At 53.2% G+C, this 17,674-nt stretch overlaps 2 protein-coding genes across 4 annotated transcripts in view; both read right to left on the reverse strand.

Annotated features, from left to right (window-relative positions):
• Window positions 1-290: 290 nt before the first annotated feature.
• On the reverse strand, window positions 291-6,351 carry LOC139671785 (cytochrome c oxidase assembly protein COX18, mitochondrial-like). The gene is made up of 6 exons (XM_071555044.1): window positions 6,073-6,351; window positions 4,133-4,233; window positions 3,269-3,432; window positions 2,432-2,544; window positions 1,968-2,078; window positions 291-1,263 (listed from the first exon to the last, which is right to left on the reverse strand). Exons 1-6 carry the CDS (start codon window positions 6,331-6,333, stop codon window positions 1,081-1,083), a joined length of 933 nt encoding a protein of 310 aa, XP_071411145.1. The 5' UTR covers window positions 6,334-6,351; the 3' UTR covers window positions 291-1,080.
• Window positions 6,352-8,163: 1,812 nt separating this feature from the next.
• ANKRD17 (ankyrin repeat domain 17) overlaps window positions 8,164-17,674 on the reverse strand; it is a 74,656-nt gene continuing 65,145 nt past the window's right edge. For all 3 annotated transcript variants that reach the window (XM_071555297.1, XM_071555296.1, XM_071555298.1), the window contains exons 28-34: window positions 17,506-17,655; window positions 15,356-17,010; window positions 14,198-14,395; window positions 13,562-13,810; window positions 9,747-9,922; window positions 9,495-9,659; window positions 8,164-8,753 (exon numbers count right to left, since the gene is read on the reverse strand). In XM_071555297.1, the coding sequence (XP_071411398.1) occupies window positions 8,694-8,753; window positions 9,495-9,659; window positions 9,747-9,922; window positions 13,562-13,810; window positions 14,198-14,395; window positions 15,356-17,010; window positions 17,506-17,655 (2,653 nt within the window). In that variant the 3' untranslated portion in view covers window positions 8,164-8,693. The remainder of the gene's footprint in view (window positions 8,754-9,494; window positions 9,660-9,746; window positions 9,923-13,561; window positions 13,811-14,197; window positions 14,396-15,355; window positions 17,011-17,505; window positions 17,656-17,674) is intronic.

Raw genomic sequence — 17,674 nt, forward strand, 5'->3', positions numbered from 1 at the left:
ATTCTGCTCCCAATTCTTTGTTAATTACATCTAAGTATTAACTTGGAATATTTAAAAAACATAAAATGAATTATTCACAACCACTTTAACAAAAAAAAAACCCCAAACCAAACCCTTTACCTTTAGGATTTACAGTAGAAAACAGACAGGCCTATGAGAGTCACAGTTTTATTTAGCACTCACCTGCACAGCTCCTTAAAATAATTCAGGAGACTAACCTGGATTACTGGACTACGGTAACTGCAAAACAGCCACCCTTGAAACAAAGCTTCCCAATAAAGATACATCTGTGCAGCCCACTCCCTCTTTCTGGCCTTCAGTGCTTTATTTGGAAAAAAAATACACAGCAAATAAGTACACGTTGCTGGAACAGTAAAGCTTCATTGCTGAGGCAGCTCAGGGCTGTCCCCTCCTCAGGCCAGGCTGGGAAGCCCTCACTGCAGCTCAGAGCTGTCCCCTCCTCAGGCCGTACCGGGCAGCCCTCACTGCAGCTCAGGGCTGTCCCCTCCTCAGGCCGTACCGGGCAGCCCTCACTGCAGCTCAGGGCTGTCCCCTCCTCAGGCCGTACCGGGCAGCCCTCACTGCAGCTCAGAGCTGTCCCCTCCTCAGGCCGGACAGGGCAGCCCTCACTGCAGCTCAGAGCTGTCCCCTCCTCAGGCCGGACAGGGCAGCCCTCACTGCAGCTCAGAGCTGTCCCCTCCTCAGGCCGTACCGGGCAGCCCTCACTGCAGCTCAGGGCTGTCCCCTCCTCAGGCCGTACCGGGCAGCCCTCACTGCAGCTCAGAGCTGTCCCCTCCTCAGGCCGTACCGGGCAGCCCTCACTGCAGCTCAGGGCTGTCCCCTCCTCAGGCCGTACCGGGCAGCCCTCACTGCAGCTCAGAGCTGTCCCCTCCTCAGGCCGGACAGGGCAGCCCTCACTGCAGCTCAGAGCTGTCCCCTCCTCAGGCCGGACAGGGCAGCCCTCACTGCAGCTCAGAGCTGTCCCCTCCTCAGGCCGGACAGGGCAGCCCTCACTGCAGCTCAGGGCTGTCCCCTCCTCAGGCCAGGCCGGGTAGCTCTCACTGCAGCCCTCACTGCAGCTCAGAGCTGTCCCCTCCTCAGGCCACACCGGGCAGCCAGGGCAGCGCCGATGTCCCGATACGGCGTGTCGGAGTCGGCGGCGCTCCGGGGGATGCGGCAGAGCCGGCGGAAGGCGGGCGAGCGCAGCAGGAGGTTGTGGCACAGCCCCACCAGGCTGGAGGACAGCCAGTACAGCGCCATGGACTGCAACGACACACACACACAGAGCTCAGCTGACACGGTGCAGGGACAGCACAGGGTTAGTCAGGCAGCTCCTCCCAAACACAGCCATGGGTGCTCCCAGTTATTGACAGAAATAACTCACCTAAACCACTCCTGCTCTCAATAACAACAATGGCTTCCGTGTCACATGTAACTGTCTCTGGCTCTGAACTCTTCTGGGGAAAAGTGTCATCTACACTGAGGCTTGACAGTCCATATATTAATGCATGTTATACTTGTTTCAACTGCTGTATTTCAGACTATAAATCGATGAGAAAACAATCAAACACTTTGGTTTTGCTAAGAATATTCTGCAGTAGAACACCTGGTAAAAATGAGAGGTGTTTGAAGAAAATTGGAAAATTTCCTCATTTAAAACTAGGCTGGTTTTGTCTTCCACTTAACAAACCTTTGTCTCTATGTCTTTACATACAGTTTTCCTCTCTGTTTTGAGACCACACAAAGGACATTAACTTGCTCTGAACAACCTTCCAAGTTTGCAGATTCTTCCCTCTTGGCCAAAAATGTTCCAAATGCATGAAGAATTTACACACTCGTAGACAAAACATCTGATTCGTTTTGGGGCAATCAGCAGCAGGAAAGCCCTGAGGCATCTGGGCTGCCCTTTAGGCACCAGAACTCACCAGTCACAGGTGAAGAGCTGTGGAAGTCACCTCAGTACTTACAGAGGGCACTGTGGCAGCAACAGGGATCATCAGCACGGACACCACACGGAACAAGTTCGTAACCAGCTTCTGGAACCTGGAAACTGGCATCTTTTTCTGAGAAGCAAAGATCTGAAAGAGGAGAAAATCACACTCATAAACAGGTTCTTTCTGAAACAACCAAACTGAGGGTTAGCACCCAGAAAGCTCATTAGAACATCATTCTAAGAGAAACTTCAGTCAAGACTAAATTTTATTGAGGCTCAAGTAAATCTGAGACGTCACATCACAGTTTGATACCTCTGAAGAAGGTGCCAACACATTCAAATGCACAGAACAAAAGGGTTATTGTTCAGTTCTGCCCAGTGCATATAAGAAGTGATAATCTGCAAACACCTTTGTGTTTTATAACTGGGTAATATCACCTAAAAATTCCATGAAACCATCACCCCTTTGCAATCCCCCTGTTTATTCCAGCAACCTACCTCCACTATCAGCAGATTCACCAGCCCCAGGGAAACCGGCAAAATCCACGTGGAATCGGGTGCTGTGAGGTCTGTGAACCACAGAGCTCCTCCTGAGGAAAACTGCTCTTGAACTAAAGGAATAATTGAAGCAAAGTACAGACTTGAGTTTGATTTGGTGCCTCAAGTGAGCCCCAACTGTCCTATACATTACAGTCCAACCACACAGATTTCTAGGGACATTCTATCTACACAATAAATACTATTAAAGCAGGAATCTTTAGTTTAACAGTCTGCTGCCAGTGTAAGTAGAAAAAGGTGGGAGACACCAGCTGAGACCCTGCTTAGATCATGACAGCCACTAACAAGTAAACCTGCAATAAAAACTACTTTGACCTCAACCATTTGATAAATCAATGAGGAAAATAAGAATGCAGTAACCTACAGTGCTTATTTAATTTTTTGGAAATAATGATATTTTTATTAATAACTGCATAACTAGCTACATTTTTTAGAATAACAAACTCATCTCTAAAAAAAAAATATATATTTTTTATTTTAAAGAAACACCACACATTCACCTTGTCTGAAGTATTTCATACAGGAGAAAGATAATATAAACTGATGGTGAGTGTGCTGTGGCTTGAGTGATACTACTTGCTAAATAGCCAGACTAATTATCAGTCAGCTAAATTATCAGACTAAGTTTAAAACTAAGTCCAAACTATATTAAGTTTAAAACTTAATAGCTGGGTTTTACACAGCCAGTTGAAGAGCCTGTGCTGTTTAAGCACCAGAGTGGCTGTGAGAACAGCGAGGGACAGCAAAGGACAGTGCCAGAGGCCCCCCAGCCCTCACCGTGCGAGCCCGAGGCGCCGACGCTGCAGTTGCGCAGGGCCAGGGACACGCAGAGCCACAGGGGCACCTGCACCCACAGCAGCAGCGTGGCCTTCAGCGGGTGGCAGTTGTCCCGCACGTACAGCTCCGACACGGCCCTCCGCAGGTTCCTCTGGAACTGCAGCCTTGCAGGGAGAGACACAGCGGGTCAGAGCTGGGAACAGGACAGGCTGGAAGGGCAGAGAGAAAATGCACCATAGGAGGGGAGGAAAATCTGAGCTTTGGGCAATGGCAGAATCTCACTGTAAAACTGGTGCCTCTGGGATGTTCCCTCGTGCCACTCCCCTCACTCTGGAATGGATGGGATGCTCCCTCTCCCTCCTATCACTCCCCTCGCTCTGGAATGGATGGGATGTTCCCTCACTCTGGAACGAATGGGATGCTCCCTGATGCCAGTCCCCTCACTCTGGAATGGCTGGGATGCTCCCTCACTCTGGAATGGATGAGATGCTCCCTGATGCCAGTCCCCTCACACTGGAATGGCTGGGATGTTCCCTCACTCTGGAATGGCTGGGATGCTCCCTCACTCTGGAATGGCTGGGATGCTCCCTCACTCTGGAATGGCTGGGATGCTCCCTCACTCTGGAATGGCTGGGATGCTCCCTCACTCTGGAATGGCTGGGATGCTCCCTCACTCTGGAATGGCTGGGATGCTCCCTCTCCCTCCTATCACACCACTCACACTGGAATGGATGGGATGCTCCCTCTCCGTCCTATTACTCCCCTCACTCTGGAATGGCTGGGATGCTCCCTGACTCTGGAATAGCTGGGATGCTCCCTCACACTGGAATGGATTTCTCAGGTGCCCACAGTCCCCCCTCATACCTGGCCACCCTTTCAGACCAGCCCAGCTGCTTCCCCCGCACTGACACCTCACAGCGAAGGCGCTGGGCCAGCCCTTTGATCTCAGGCTGCAGGTTTTCCAGCTGGCTGAAGGAAAGGGAAAATGTTTGGGACAGTTTGCAGAACAACCACATCCTCTCCCGACCAGCTACTTTACTTAGAAAGACCCACCAACTTGAATGCCACCTTAGTGATAATAATAAATAAACAGATAATAAACTCGCCTAACACTTCTAAATAAAAATATATAATGTAACTTTTATATCATAGACAGTATATAAATGTATTTTGTATGTAGGATAAATATGAAATTAAAACACAAATATTTTTCTTGTTGTTGTTGTTATTATTAATAATAACAAAAATAATAAATGCCCTCAGGACACAACCCAGGAGTGACCAAATAAGAACAACAACAATAATAATAATAATAGTAATAATAATAATAGTAGTAATAATAATAATAATAATAATAGCCCTCAGGACACAACCCAGGAGTGACATCATCATCATCATCATCATCAACATCATCATCATCATCATCATCATAATGATGCCCTCAGCAGTGACCAAAGACCCTTAGCATAGAAGACCCTGTTACACAAGAAAGCAATAAATATTCACTTTTGCAAACAGAAAAACCCCGCAAAAATTAACAAAAATACCTTAAAATATACAAGCAACCCCCTCAAACCTCCAAAACCGGTGCAAGAAACAATTGAGATGTTTATTCTGCACCTCCCTCAGCCCCTCAGAGCCTCCTCAGCCTCTCCTTCAGTTCCTCTTGCCCCTCACAGCTCTCCCCGCACCTCAGAGCCCCCAACCCCAAAAATACAAACCTGCTGCAACAAAAGAATTGCGATGTTTACTGTGCCTGCCTCAGCCTCTCCCTCACAGCTCCGCCCGCACCTTAGAACCCGTCACACCCCCAAAGAAACCCCCAAACCCGCTGCAATAAAAGAACTGTGATACCCTTTCCGCGGCCACCCCGCTCCGCCCTCAGCGCTTCCCTCAGAGCCCCCTGCGCCCCTCAGAGCCCTTCCCGCCCCTCACTCACCCTCTCCCTCAGAGCCCCCTGCGCCCCTCAGAGCCCTTCCCGCCCCTCACTCACCCTCTCCCTCAGCACTTCCCGCCCCTCACTCAGCCCTTCCCGCCCCTCACTCACCCTCTCCCTCAGAGCCCTTCCCGCCCCTCACTCAGCCTCTCCCTCAGAGCCCTTTGAGCCCTTCAGCCTCTCCCTCAGCCCTTCCCGCCCCTCACTCACCCTCTCCCTCAGAGCCTTTCTCTCCCCTCAGCCCTTCCCGCCCCTCACTCACCCTCTCCCTCAGAGCCTTTTTCTCCCCTCAGCCCTTCCCGCCCCTCACTCACCCTCTCCCTCAGAGCCTTTCTCTCCCCTCAGCCCTTCCCGCCCCTCACTCACCCTCTCCCTCAGCCCTTCCCGCCCCTCACTCACCCTCTCCCTCAGCCCTTCTCGCCCCTCAGCCTCTCCCTCAGAGCCTTTGGAGCCCCTCAGCCCTTCTCGCCCCTCAGCCTCTCCCTCAGAGCCTTTGGAGCCCCTCAGCCCTTCTCGCCCCTCAGCCTCTCCCTCAGAGCCTTTGGAGCCCCTCAGCCCTTCTCGCCCCTCAGCCTCTCCCTCAGAGCCTTTGGAGCCCCTCAGCCCTTCTCGCCCCTCAGCCTCTCCCTCAGAGCCTTTGGAGCCCCTCAGCCCTTCTCGCCCCTCAGCCTCTCCCTCAGAGCCTTTGGAGCCCCTCAGCCCTTCTCGCCCCTCAGCCTCCCCCTCAGAGCCCTCTGAGCCCCTCAGCCTCTCCCTCACAGCTCCCCCCGCCGCTCAGAGCCCTCCATCCCCAGCAAACCGCCCCGACCCCGCTGCAGTGACAGCCCCGCGCTGCTCTCTGTCCCGCCGCTCGGCGCTCAGAGCCCACCTTGGCGAGCAGCCGGCCCTGGTGCGCGGCCAGGGGCAGGGTCACTGCGGTGCGGAGCAGCGCGGCCCCGCCGGCGATGGTGGCCCACCACGGCAGCCCCGTGGCCGCCTGCAGCGCCGCCAGCCCGCCCTCGGCCCAGTGCACGGGCTCGGCCCGCGCTGCCCACTCGTACCAGCCGCCGAGCCCCCCCGATCCCGGGCCCGACCCCACTCCCGGTACCGCTCCCAGCGCGGCCCGCGGGGCCCGCACGAGCCGCCACATGGCCACTGGCTCACTCTGCCCCGCTCTGTGCGCGTGCGCGGCACCGAGGGCGCGCGGACGGGCGTGACGCCGCGGCCGCCATGACGGTTAAGGGCAAAAGGGCGCGCAGCGACTACAGGTGAGCCGTGCTGGAATTAATCGTATTGTAATCACGGGCTGCTTTAAGGGGCTGGAGTGGAGCTTAAAAACAATCGCGTTTACAAGTCACCCAAAATATGCTGCTTAACTCTGGGGAGGAGTTTGCAGTTGTAACTAAGTATATAAACTTGGAAACACAAAAGTCTAGTTGAAAATGTCTTTGGTGGAATTATCCCCCACGTTCCCAGCGCTGAGTAAAAGGAAGGATTTTGTTCTGTTCTATTGGATTTGATTTATCCCCCGTGTTCCCAGTTCTGAGAAAAAGGAAGGATTTTGCTCTGTTCTATTGGATTTGATTGTTTCCTAATTCAATGGCTTTGAACAGTGCCAGGTTGGGGCAGCCACATCCCTGCCTCTCCATCCTCCCAGGAAAGAGCATCTTCCCTGTATCCACCCACTTGCCCTCTGTACTCACTCCTTGTCCTGGCACTGCAATTCCTGATGAGTCTCCTGCAGGCCCTTCAGGCACTGGAAGGTGCTGAGGTTCCCCAGGCTGAGCAGCCCCACCTTCCTCAGGCTGAAAATCATATTAATGAGCAATTAATCACTAATGAGTAATTATCCACTCCACTTCAGCAGTGTTCTCCTGCCCAGCGAGGTTCTGAAGTGCCTTCCTTACCTCTCCTGTGGCAGACCCCTGAACCCACACTCTGCCTTGTGTGGCCTTCATCTTCCTCCTAATCCTGGTTCTGTTCTCCCTCTTCTCAAACAAAGAGCACCTGCCAGCTCCAAAAAGAGCCTATTCCTTGGCTTATTGGACAAATAAAAAGCATCACATTGTGGAGGCATTAAAAAAATGTATCTGAGAAAAAAGCCAAACCAGGTCCAATTCCTTCCATGCAGGATTTCCCAGTGACCAGCCACCATCAACCCTGTGCTGCCCCAGCTGTGCACTGAGCTGTCAGGCCAACAGATACTCTGGAATTCACGGTCTTAATCCATCCTGGGCACTCTTTATTGGTGGGACTGAGAACCAGTAACCTCAGAGAGCACTAAAGCCTTAAGGCAGTGACTGGAGCAGGGGGGCTGCTCACACAGCAGAGGGGGAGGACACGGTGCCACCAGGGGGAGGGGTGAGGGGCCGTGTCAAACCTTCTTCTGAGCAGTTCTTCATTTCAGGATCCCTTCTGCTACCACCAGATCTTCAGGGGATGCATTTTCCAGCTGGAGAAAGGAGCCTGCCTTCATTTAGGGCACCACCCAAGGGTGGGTGTATGGACACAGGTACACCCAAGGCTGTGGGCACCTCAAATATCACTGTATGGATACAAGAGGCAAGTTTTTCTGTCTTTCAAAGGAGGACTAGAATAAAACCAAATTGTACTTGTTAAAGTTCAGTTGTAGCTCTCATTTAAACCCTGTGTACAGGAGCTGTAGGGGATCCTGAGAGGATCTGTCACTGCTCACCCTGTCTGGCCTCAAATGACCCCCAGACTTCACCTCCTGCTCCCAGGTGACAGCTCCTGACAATGGCTGTAAGGGAATTCCCACCTGCACTGGTCCAAACACACCCTCCTGGGGCTTATTCTGGAACAAACCTGCCTTTGGGGCCTCCAGCAGGGAAACTCTCCTCTAATTCCAAGCACAGAATGTATGAGTTCTCAAAAATCCAACCCACATGTGGGAAAAGCCCTCTGAAAATGCCTGGGTTTTTTGGTTTTATAATGTACTTAAATTACACAAGTAGAAAGGTTATGCTTATTAATAGTTTAATGTATGAAGGAAACATCCAGATTTCTGAATATGAAGGTACATATCTCACATTAATTTAAGTCTACATAAAGTAGAGCCTCTATAACTGACATATTGAAATTTACTTTCTGCTTAGCCATTTGTTATGTAAACAATTGTACATTTATTTGCCATTCTAAAACTTCAGGATCAAGTTTACATAATTTTGCTAAATTTCTGTGTTTGCTCAGAAGCAGTTTACAGTACTAAAACCAACCAGCCAAAGAACAGCTTCAACAGAAAGTTATGTCAGAAAAAAAAAGAGGAGGAAAGGAAAGAAGAAAGTCTAACTAAGTTGAAACATATGATGGTGGGGAATGGGTGGTCACAATGTTCACAGAAAAAGGTCAGTTAGTAAGTTCTTCTGCAAAAAGCCTACACACTTCAGTCAAGCACATCAGTAGAATGATCTGGGAGCACATAAACTGTTTCTGCCATTTGTGGTTTCCTCTGCCAAACAAGGAATCTCAAGGCCAGCACGTTGATCCCACTCAGCCCAGTTGGTTCATATGCACACTGTTCATGTGAGGTGTCCAGGTTCCAGTCCACACCTGCAAGACAGACCTGGGTTAGCCCAATGCAGCCTTGGTATCAAGCAGTAACTGGAGTTCTGGCTCACCTTACTCCCCCCCAACACCCTCAGCTCTGGGGAAACCCAAGTCTAACCAAGCAAAGCTTTCTCTGGGGGCCAAAGTTTCCTCATTAAACCAAACCCCACCTCCCTGTGGTCAGGAGCTACCTCAGAGCAACACCTGAACTGTGACCAAACTCCTTGTTCCACACACTTAAGGTCTGCCAGAGCCCAGAGCTGTTCCCTGGGGTCTGGATCGTGCCCATCAAAATTAAGCCTATTAACATCTTGATTTAGTAACAGTGTAACAGAGCTCAGTGTCTAATTAAAAGACACACAGGATACAATCTGACAAGAGCTACTGATGTTCCATTATAGTATTAGTTGCTGAGTAGGAACAAGAGGTTTAGGGGAACTAATCCCTCTGCCTAAATTATACTTAATGGACAAGCCAGGCACGATCAGAGCCACAGACAAAGAGGTACTTTAGTCCCTTCTCAGGTGCACTCCTAACTCAGTCAGGACATCCTAACCTACAGAGTCCAGCCAACAACCCTCCTCCTGGTTTCCATTTTTGAGAAGGGAAGGCTTAACTAACACCAAATGAACAGCTTTTCCTACCGAATTTTGCCCCCAAATTTGCTGTCCCAAATGCAGAGCAGCACAGGCAGAACCCCTGATGGTTTGGGATAAAACACAGTGTGGAACCCGGCCCAGTTACCGTCTGAGGCCCGTTGTTCTCTGTGGAGTTTGAAACCATCTTGATGAGCGAGTTCCAGGAGGGGTCAGCAGCGTGGGGCCCGTTGAAGATGGGCCCTGCAGTACCATCTGTGATGGGGGCGACGGGGGGGATCATGGCGTTCCCATACACGGAGAAAGGCATTCCCTGTGGGAAGGACAGCCACAGTCAGCAGGTTTGCCTGGACACACGGGAGGGCTGAGAGGGGGGTGTGCTGTGTGCCCGGGTGGTTACCCCAACTTTCGGGAAGTCCATGTATCCAGCGGGAACGGGCTGATGGAATGTACCAGAGGGCGCCACGATGCCAGTGCTGTCCCTGTCCATGGGCTGGTGCGAGAACACGCCGGGGTCGGACATGGGCCGGTGCATCATGTGGCTGCCCATGCCGCTGTGGCACCAGTCCACCTTGTCTGTGGGCACAGAGACACCGTGTTACCTGGCACCCCAAGCCCAGCTGTGCCCTCTGCTCGCCCTGCAGCACACCGTGTTTCACCCTGAGCCCAGCTGTGCCCCCTGCTCGCCCTGCAGCACACCAAGCACAGCTGTGCCCCCTGCTTGCCCTGCAGCACACTGTGTTACCTGGCACCCTGAGCCCAGCTGTGCCCCCTGCTCACCCTGCAGCACACCATGTTACCTGGCACCCTGAACCCAGCTGTGCCCCCTGCTTGCCCTGCAGCACACCGTGTTACCTGGCACCCCAAGCACAGCTGTGCCCCCTGCTTGCCCTGCAGCACACCATGTTACCTGGCACCCCGAGCCCAGCTGTGCCCCCTGCATGCCCTGCAGCACACTGTGTTACCCAGCACCCCAAGCCCAGCTGTGCCCTCTGCTCGCCCTGCAGCACCCCGAGCCCAGCTGTGCCCCCTGCTCAGCCTGCAGCACACCGTGTTACCTGGCACCCCAAGCACAGCTGTGCCCCCTGCTTGCCCTGCAGCACACCATGTTACCTGGCACCCCGAGCCCAGCTGTGCCCCCTGCATGCCCTGCAGCACACTGTGTTACCCAGCACCCCAAGCCCAGCTGTGCCCTCTGCTCGCCCTGCAGCACCCCGAGCCCAGCTGTGCCCCCTGCTCAGCCTGCAGCACACCGTGTTACCTGGCACCCCAAGCACAGCTGTGCCCCCTGCTTGCCCTGCAGCACACCGTGTTACCTGGCACCCCGAGCCCAGCTGTGCCCCCTGCATGCCCTGCAGCACACCGTGTTACCTGGCACCCCGAGCCCAGCTGTGCCCCCTGCTTGCCCTGCAGCACACTGCGTTACCCAGCACCCCAAGCCCAGCTGTGCCCCCTGCTCGCCCTGCAGCACCCCAAGCACAGCTGTGCCCCCTGCTTGCCCTGCAGCACACCGTGTTACCTGGCACCCTGAGCCCAGCTGTGCCCCCAGCTCAGCCTGCAGCACACCATGTTACCTGGCACCCTGAGCCCAGCTGTGCCCCCAGCTCAGCCAGCAGCACACTGTGCTACCTGGCACCCCAAGCCCAGCTGTGCCCCCAGCTCAGCCAGCAGCACACTGTGCTACCTGGCACCCCAAGCCCAGCTGTGCCCCCTGCTCACCCTGGAGCACACCGAGCACAGCTGTGCCCCCTGCTTGCCCTGCAGCACACCATGTTACCTGGCACCCCGAGCCCAGCTGTGCCCCCTGCTTGCCCTGCAGCACACCATGTTACCTGGCACCCCGAGCCCAGCTGTGCCCCCTGCTTGCCCTGCAGTACACCATGTTACCTGGCACCCCAAGCCCAGCTGTGCCCCCTGCTTGCCCTGCAGCACACCGTGTTACCTGGCACCCCGAGCCCAGCTGTGCCCCCTGCTTGCCCTGCAGCACACCATGTTACCTGGCACCCCAAGCCCAGCTGTGCCCCCTGCTTGCTCTGCAGCACACCATGTTTCACCCTGAGCACAGCTGTGCCCCCTGCTTGCCCTGCAGCACACCAAGCCCAGCTGTGCCCCCTGCTTGCCCTGCAGCACACCGTGTTACCTGGCACCCCAAGCCCAGCTGTGCCCCCTGCTCGCCCTGGAGCACACCGAGCCCAGCTGTGCCCCCTGCTTGCCCTGCACCACACCATGTTACCTGGCACCCCAAGCCCAGCTGTGCCCCCTGCTTGCCCTGCAGCACACCATGTTACCTGGCACCCCGAGCCCAGCTGTGCCCCCTGCTTGCCCTGCAGCACACCATGTTACCTGGCACCCTGAGCCCAGCTGTGCCCCTGCTTGCCCTGCGGCTCCCCTGCACCCAGTGGAACCCGGGGCACATGGGAGGGGCCCCAGCACCAGAGCCCTGGGCAGTGCCAGCGGTCTGGAACAGTCCCCTGCAATTTCCCTCCAGCTCACCAGCAAAGCTGGCATTTGGGCTCACTCTCCCTCCTCCAAACCCCTCAATTCCTTGTGCCTGTCGTGCTGTGAAAAGGGTCTGGTCTCTTCTGTCAGGCAACCAGCAGCAGGACAAGAGGGCAGGGGCTCAAGCTCTGCCAGGGGAGGTTTGGGTTGGATATCAGGAAAAAGTTCTTTGGCTTTGGATGGGCTGCCCAGAGAGGGCGTGGATTCTCTGACCCTGGAGATGTTTAAGATGAGATTGGACATGGCACTGAGTGCCCTGGGCTGGTGGTCACAGTGGGGCTGGATCAAGGGTTGGACTTGATGATCTCAGAGGTCTCTTCCAACCCAACTGATTCTATGTGTGCTATGAAGACTATTTGCTGCACTTCATTACTGTTCTGCCATTAATTATTTAACAGTCTAAGAGACAGAGAAGTACTTTTGCAAAGCAAAGCCAGCAATGACCAGCTCCAGACATGTGTTCGTGTTCTAATTACATGAATTCACCAGAGGGAGTTCAAACCTCAGGCATCCACAAAGCCAATTTTTAAAACACAACATAATGAAATTGCATTTGGAGAAGGAACACAAAAACATTTCTGAGGCATCCCAATAGTCAGGAAGAGAAAAGCTGATCCTGTTGTGAACTGAAAATCAAAATGCTGAAGTGATTGAAAAAATAGAAAGAAGGAAGCATTCTGAAGGCCAAGACAGGCACAAAGAATAACTTCTACAGCAGACAATGGAAAGAAATATTACATTTCTAAAGCCTTATCTGGGAAAAGAACTCTAGTAAAGTAATAACCAGGTCTGTATTTGAGGAAAAAACACAGGACAGCCAGTCAATTAAAACCCTAAGCTGTCTGGACTCAGTCAAGCAGCAGAACAGGCTGCTCAGGGAGGCTGAGCAGTTCCCATCCCTGCAGGTTTTCCAAGGCAGATTGGATAAAGCCCTGGCAACCTTGTCCAGCCTCACAGCAATCCCATTTTGTGTGGGAAGCTGACAGGACCCCAGAAGTCCAATCCAACATGGTCTTAAGACTCACACCTCCTATAACAAGAAAAAAACCCCCCACAAACTAAAAATCAACACAAAAACTCTCCCATCAATATGAAAAAAAATCATCAGTCTCCCATAAACTGCATCAGAGACTCCTGATGAGTGTGCTGAGGAAAGCTGTCATAAAGTTATTCATAAATTATGAAACACTGAATTCTGTGGGACTCCAGAGCCAAGAGCTTGTGTTGGTAAATGCAAATGGCTGGAAAAAAACCCAGAAAACCCAAATGCAGAACATTTCCACTTTATAGAAGCACCATCCTCAGCACAAAAAGCTCTATCACAGTTACAAATTAAATATTAACTCCTACTGTACAAACAATGTCTTTCATCAACAAAAAGAGAACAGACAGTTATCCTGAGACACCTTAATTTCCACTCTTCCTAAATCCAGTGATCCTCACCCAGTTCATCCCTGCAAACCCTGTGGTTTTGCTTTTCCTGTTCTTTCTTTCTTGGAGTACCAGCTCTTCGCAGCTGGGGTGTGTGAACTGTTTCCTGAGACCGCATTAGAACACCGTTAACTGGATGGGAGGGCAAACACAAGGGCCTGCTCCAAACCCTTTGGAAAGAGCACTCCTGTATTTGAGACACTCACTTCCTCCTCATCCTGGAGTGAGTTTGGGAAACACCACAACAGTGTGGCCAGTTCAGGTGAACCTGTGACCACCACGTACCTTGACTGCCACCTATACCTTCGAAGGACCAGATCCCACTGTGTCCCACTGGAGCAGTCAGGTTGCTCCCAATAACAGAAGGAGTAGACGTTCCAGTTTGTCTGATACGTGCAGAGCGTTCAGTCCCGATGGGAACAGGAACTTTTCTGTCCTGAGAAACGTTGCTGGGCTTTTCTGATCCCAAGGACACTGCTGAGGGGGTGGGAGAGGGTGCTCGTACTCCAGAGGACACGGACTGAGCAGGAGATTCTGCAAGGAGAGCAACAGGAGCACTGAGTGGTGGCAGCTGGATGGCACAAAGCCACCCCTGAACGTGCAGCAAGCGACAGTGGGGAGCTGGTGAATGCCAGGCTCGTCCAGCACACACTTCAGGACAAACTGAAGCTTTACCTTCATATCAGAGACACTCACCATCGATTCAGTGCCCTAAATAAATGCTTATCCTGCCCTGGGGCAGCCCAGCCACTGGACACACACAACAAAACCTTAACTAAGTATTACTGTCCATCAGAAATGGAGGATTTGAGCATTATACCCAAACCCAGAGCTGATATAAACTCAAAGCCTTACATAGCTCTGGGAGCCCACTTTATTTACCCAGCAGCTCCCCTCCAGCCCCTGCCGAGCAGAACTCACCGTTGGATGCTGATGAACAGGGGGGCAATAAACTAAGAGGGGAAAAATGCTGTCTGTTAAAATTAGCAGCTGCAGGTGCTCCGCCAAGAGGTGCCCCCGGTGCGTAGATCTGCCCTCCCGACAGGTTGGAGGCAAAGTTCCCCAGGTGTGTCGAGGAAGGGGTCACAGAAGCATAGGGGGAATCCATACTGACAATACCTACGAGAGAAACGGGCACAGGTGACTCCCAGCATGCCAACACCTCTGCTGACAGGTCGCCCACACCATGGAAATGAGAAGGAAAACTGTCATCAAGTCCATTTTTGGATGGGTGTGTTACTGTTTTCCAAAGAAAGCTGGAGCCTCAAGCGTCACACTCTGCGAGTCTGGACTGCACGTGGCAGTTGTGCTGTACATGTAAATCAAGTGGGACTCTTATTTTATTAACACCAAATGGCACCAATTAGCCAAGACATTCAAAATACAAGATTTATTGCTCTCTTCATGTCCCCTTCAAGGATGAAAGAGGAAAATAAACTCTAAGATTTATATATTTGTCTATCTTACACTCATGGAGTCATAGATCAAAATACTGAGAAGTGTATTAAGCTGACAAAATTGAACACCATCACATTCACAAAACAGGGAAAGTAACTGCTGCTGTATTAACTGGTCCTACAAAACCAGGCAGAGATGGCCCAAACCATGTCTGTACTTTCTGAAAGCTACAGAACAGGTTCTGGTTTGGGCAGAAGGCTCAGCATTTCCCTACAACACTCAAGCAATCAAGGAAATTATGTTTTTTACTCAAATTCTGTAATTAAGCAAACACATCTCTTGTTAGTTACAAGTTCACATCAAAACACCCACTTTTTTACCCTTCTAACACCGGGAAGATGCTGCATATTTTTCTGCAGCCTCAGGACAAGTTATCACAAACCAGAACAGTCATTAGGTGGTGGCAGGGAAGGGAAGTGGAAACAACAGTCCAGAGTTTTATTGTCTCAGCTATTGCAGCAGAGCAGACTGCAATGGTAAAAAGAATGACTTTATCAAGCTCTTCACCTGCCAAAGTTATTAAATCTGAGAGGAGGCACTTCAAAGGAAAATGAGCTCAGGTTGGCTTAAAGAAATGAGAATAAACTGCATTATTTAGGTACTGACACAAAACACACTCACCTGAGGGACTTGGAGCCGGCCTCTGTAACGGTGGCCTGAAACCTGGGGCTTTGGAAGTGTCAGACTGATGCAACGGGTCTGAATTTGGCAAAAATGAGGACTTTGCAGAGAGCATGGACTCTGGTGGTGTCTGAGATGAGACGACGGAGCCGCCCCAGAAGGCATGGGCAGACGTGGGGCTGTTCTCAAACAATGTACTAAAGGGCCCGAAAGGCAGAGTAGCACTGAAGTTGTTCCCCATGGGCTTGTTCGCCGGGTGGGCCGAATTCTGAGAAGCACTTTGTGTACTTAAGGTAGAAGGAAGCTGCACTGAAGAAGGAACACTGTGGGGCCGTTTGATGTGGTTCACGTTGAGGACTGCGACGGAGAAGTTTTGCACAGGAGCAGCTGGGTTCTTATGGCTGCCGCCGGTTCCGTGCACGGGCGGTCTGATGGCCGGGGCTTCCATCTTGGCAGCGGGCTGGGCAGCGCCCATGGCTGTCTGGGACACGGGGTAGGTCAGCGGGGCGGTGGTCGGGCCTGCCACGGGGGCGGAGGAGCTGGTCACTGCGAGATTTGGAGGCACAACCATCCGAGGGTCTGGAGCAGGAACCTGAGGTTGCTGGAGAGGGGGCCTGGGCTCTGGCAGAGGAGCTCCAGGGGGCTGCTGATGGGCGGGATGCGCGGAGGGGCCGGCGGGGCCGGGGTTGGGCTGCCTGCTGCCGGTGGAGCCGCTCGCCTCCACCGCGGGCGGGCTGGCAGCGTCCGCGTCGGGCGGGGCAGCGCCTTTGTTGGGAGAGGCTGCGGTGGCACAGTCGGCAGGACTGGTCCTGGCGACGCCCGCGGGCTGTGCCGGGGGCGAGGGGGACGACGGGGAGGACGCGGGGTAGTGTTCTTTGGCAGTAGGAGTCGGGTACGTGGCGGTGGTGGGCGCCGTGCTCGTGTTGCTCGCCGTGGTGGTCACCGTGGTGGTCGTGGCGTTGGACGTCTTCACGACGGTGACGAAGAGCTGCCTCCGGACCGAGGGGGAACTGGGGCTGCCGCTGGCGGAAGAACCAGGCACGGTAGACGCCACCGAGGTGGTGGTGGCCGTGGGACTCGTCGTCAAAGAACTCGCCGGGTTGCCCTGAGCACCACTGCTGTTCTGGCTGTTGTGGCGAGGCACCATGTGAGGTTTCGGCGAGTTCGTGGCTCTGGCGGGGCTCAGCGGCCGAACGGGGAACGGGCCCCACGTGGACTGCGCCGGGGGGAAGGTGCCTCCGAAGTGCGTCATGGGCAGGCGGGGCGGACGGATCTGCTGGAAGGTCTGCGCGGCGAGCAGCGCGTGTGCAAACTGCGGAGGGGGGTACGCCAGCGGCAGCGACACCTGGAACCCAGGCCGCACGTTGGTCACCGGGTTCTTAATGCCCTTGTGGGCAGAGGCCGAGGACATGGCGGGCACGGCCAGCGCCGAGGCGGGCTGCGACGCCGACGAGGCGGCTACGGTGGTCACCTTGATGCCCACGAGGGAACTGTTAGCAGCTGTGGTGGTGGCAGGTGTGGAGGATCCTGCTTTGGAGTTTGCAGTCGAACTTTTCAAACGGTTCTTTGGGATAAGTTCATCAATTTCCTTATCAGGATCCTTAATCAGAGCATTGATCAACTGCGTGGCCTGCCTGGTTGATTCTGTGCCACCCCTACGGAGTGGAAGGAAGGGGAAAGTGCAGCTAAGCACTGATGGACACATTATAGCCAAGAATCTCCAACACGTGATCCATGACCCAGCCTGCCTTCTGTCATGCTAACACAGACAGGAGAACAACTCTGCACCTGAAAACTGAGCTTGGCTGGTTCCTGCTGCTCACAGTTACTCAAGAAGCTCAAGTTGAATAATTCCAACTCCCAAACATCCCAAAAGGTTTAAGTATTTACTTCCCTAAACAAATCTACATATTTAGCCATGTCTACGCAATCTCACCATTCATGCTTTGCCCTGTCTCACAGCTTGTACTTGTACCAACACCACGGTACCAACCGGTGGCTGCACTCGTGTTTCCCCAGCCCACTCACCTCCCCTGTCTCAAACTCACCTCCCAGGGAACCACCAGATTGAGCCTTTCCGTTTCTCCATACAGAGAGGGCTCTGCCCTGAGAAGATCCCCCAGGAAGGAGCAGAGGAAGCTCCTGCTCACCTTATGGTGATGATCCGATCCCCAGTTTTATCCTTCTGTTTGTCAATGTCTATGTGTGCCCCCGTGCACTCCCGGATCGCGTTGATGTTACAGCCTCCTCTGCCAATGACTCTGGAAATTACAGTCGATGGAACAGAAACCTTCTTGGATCTGCACAGAAAACAAACAA

This window comes from Pithys albifrons, chromosome 5 (genome assembly GCF_047495875.1).
Source record: "Pithys albifrons albifrons isolate INPA30051 chromosome 5, PitAlb_v1, whole genome shotgun sequence".
Taxonomy (NCBI): Eukaryota; Metazoa; Chordata; class Aves; order Passeriformes; family Thamnophilidae; genus Pithys; species Pithys albifrons.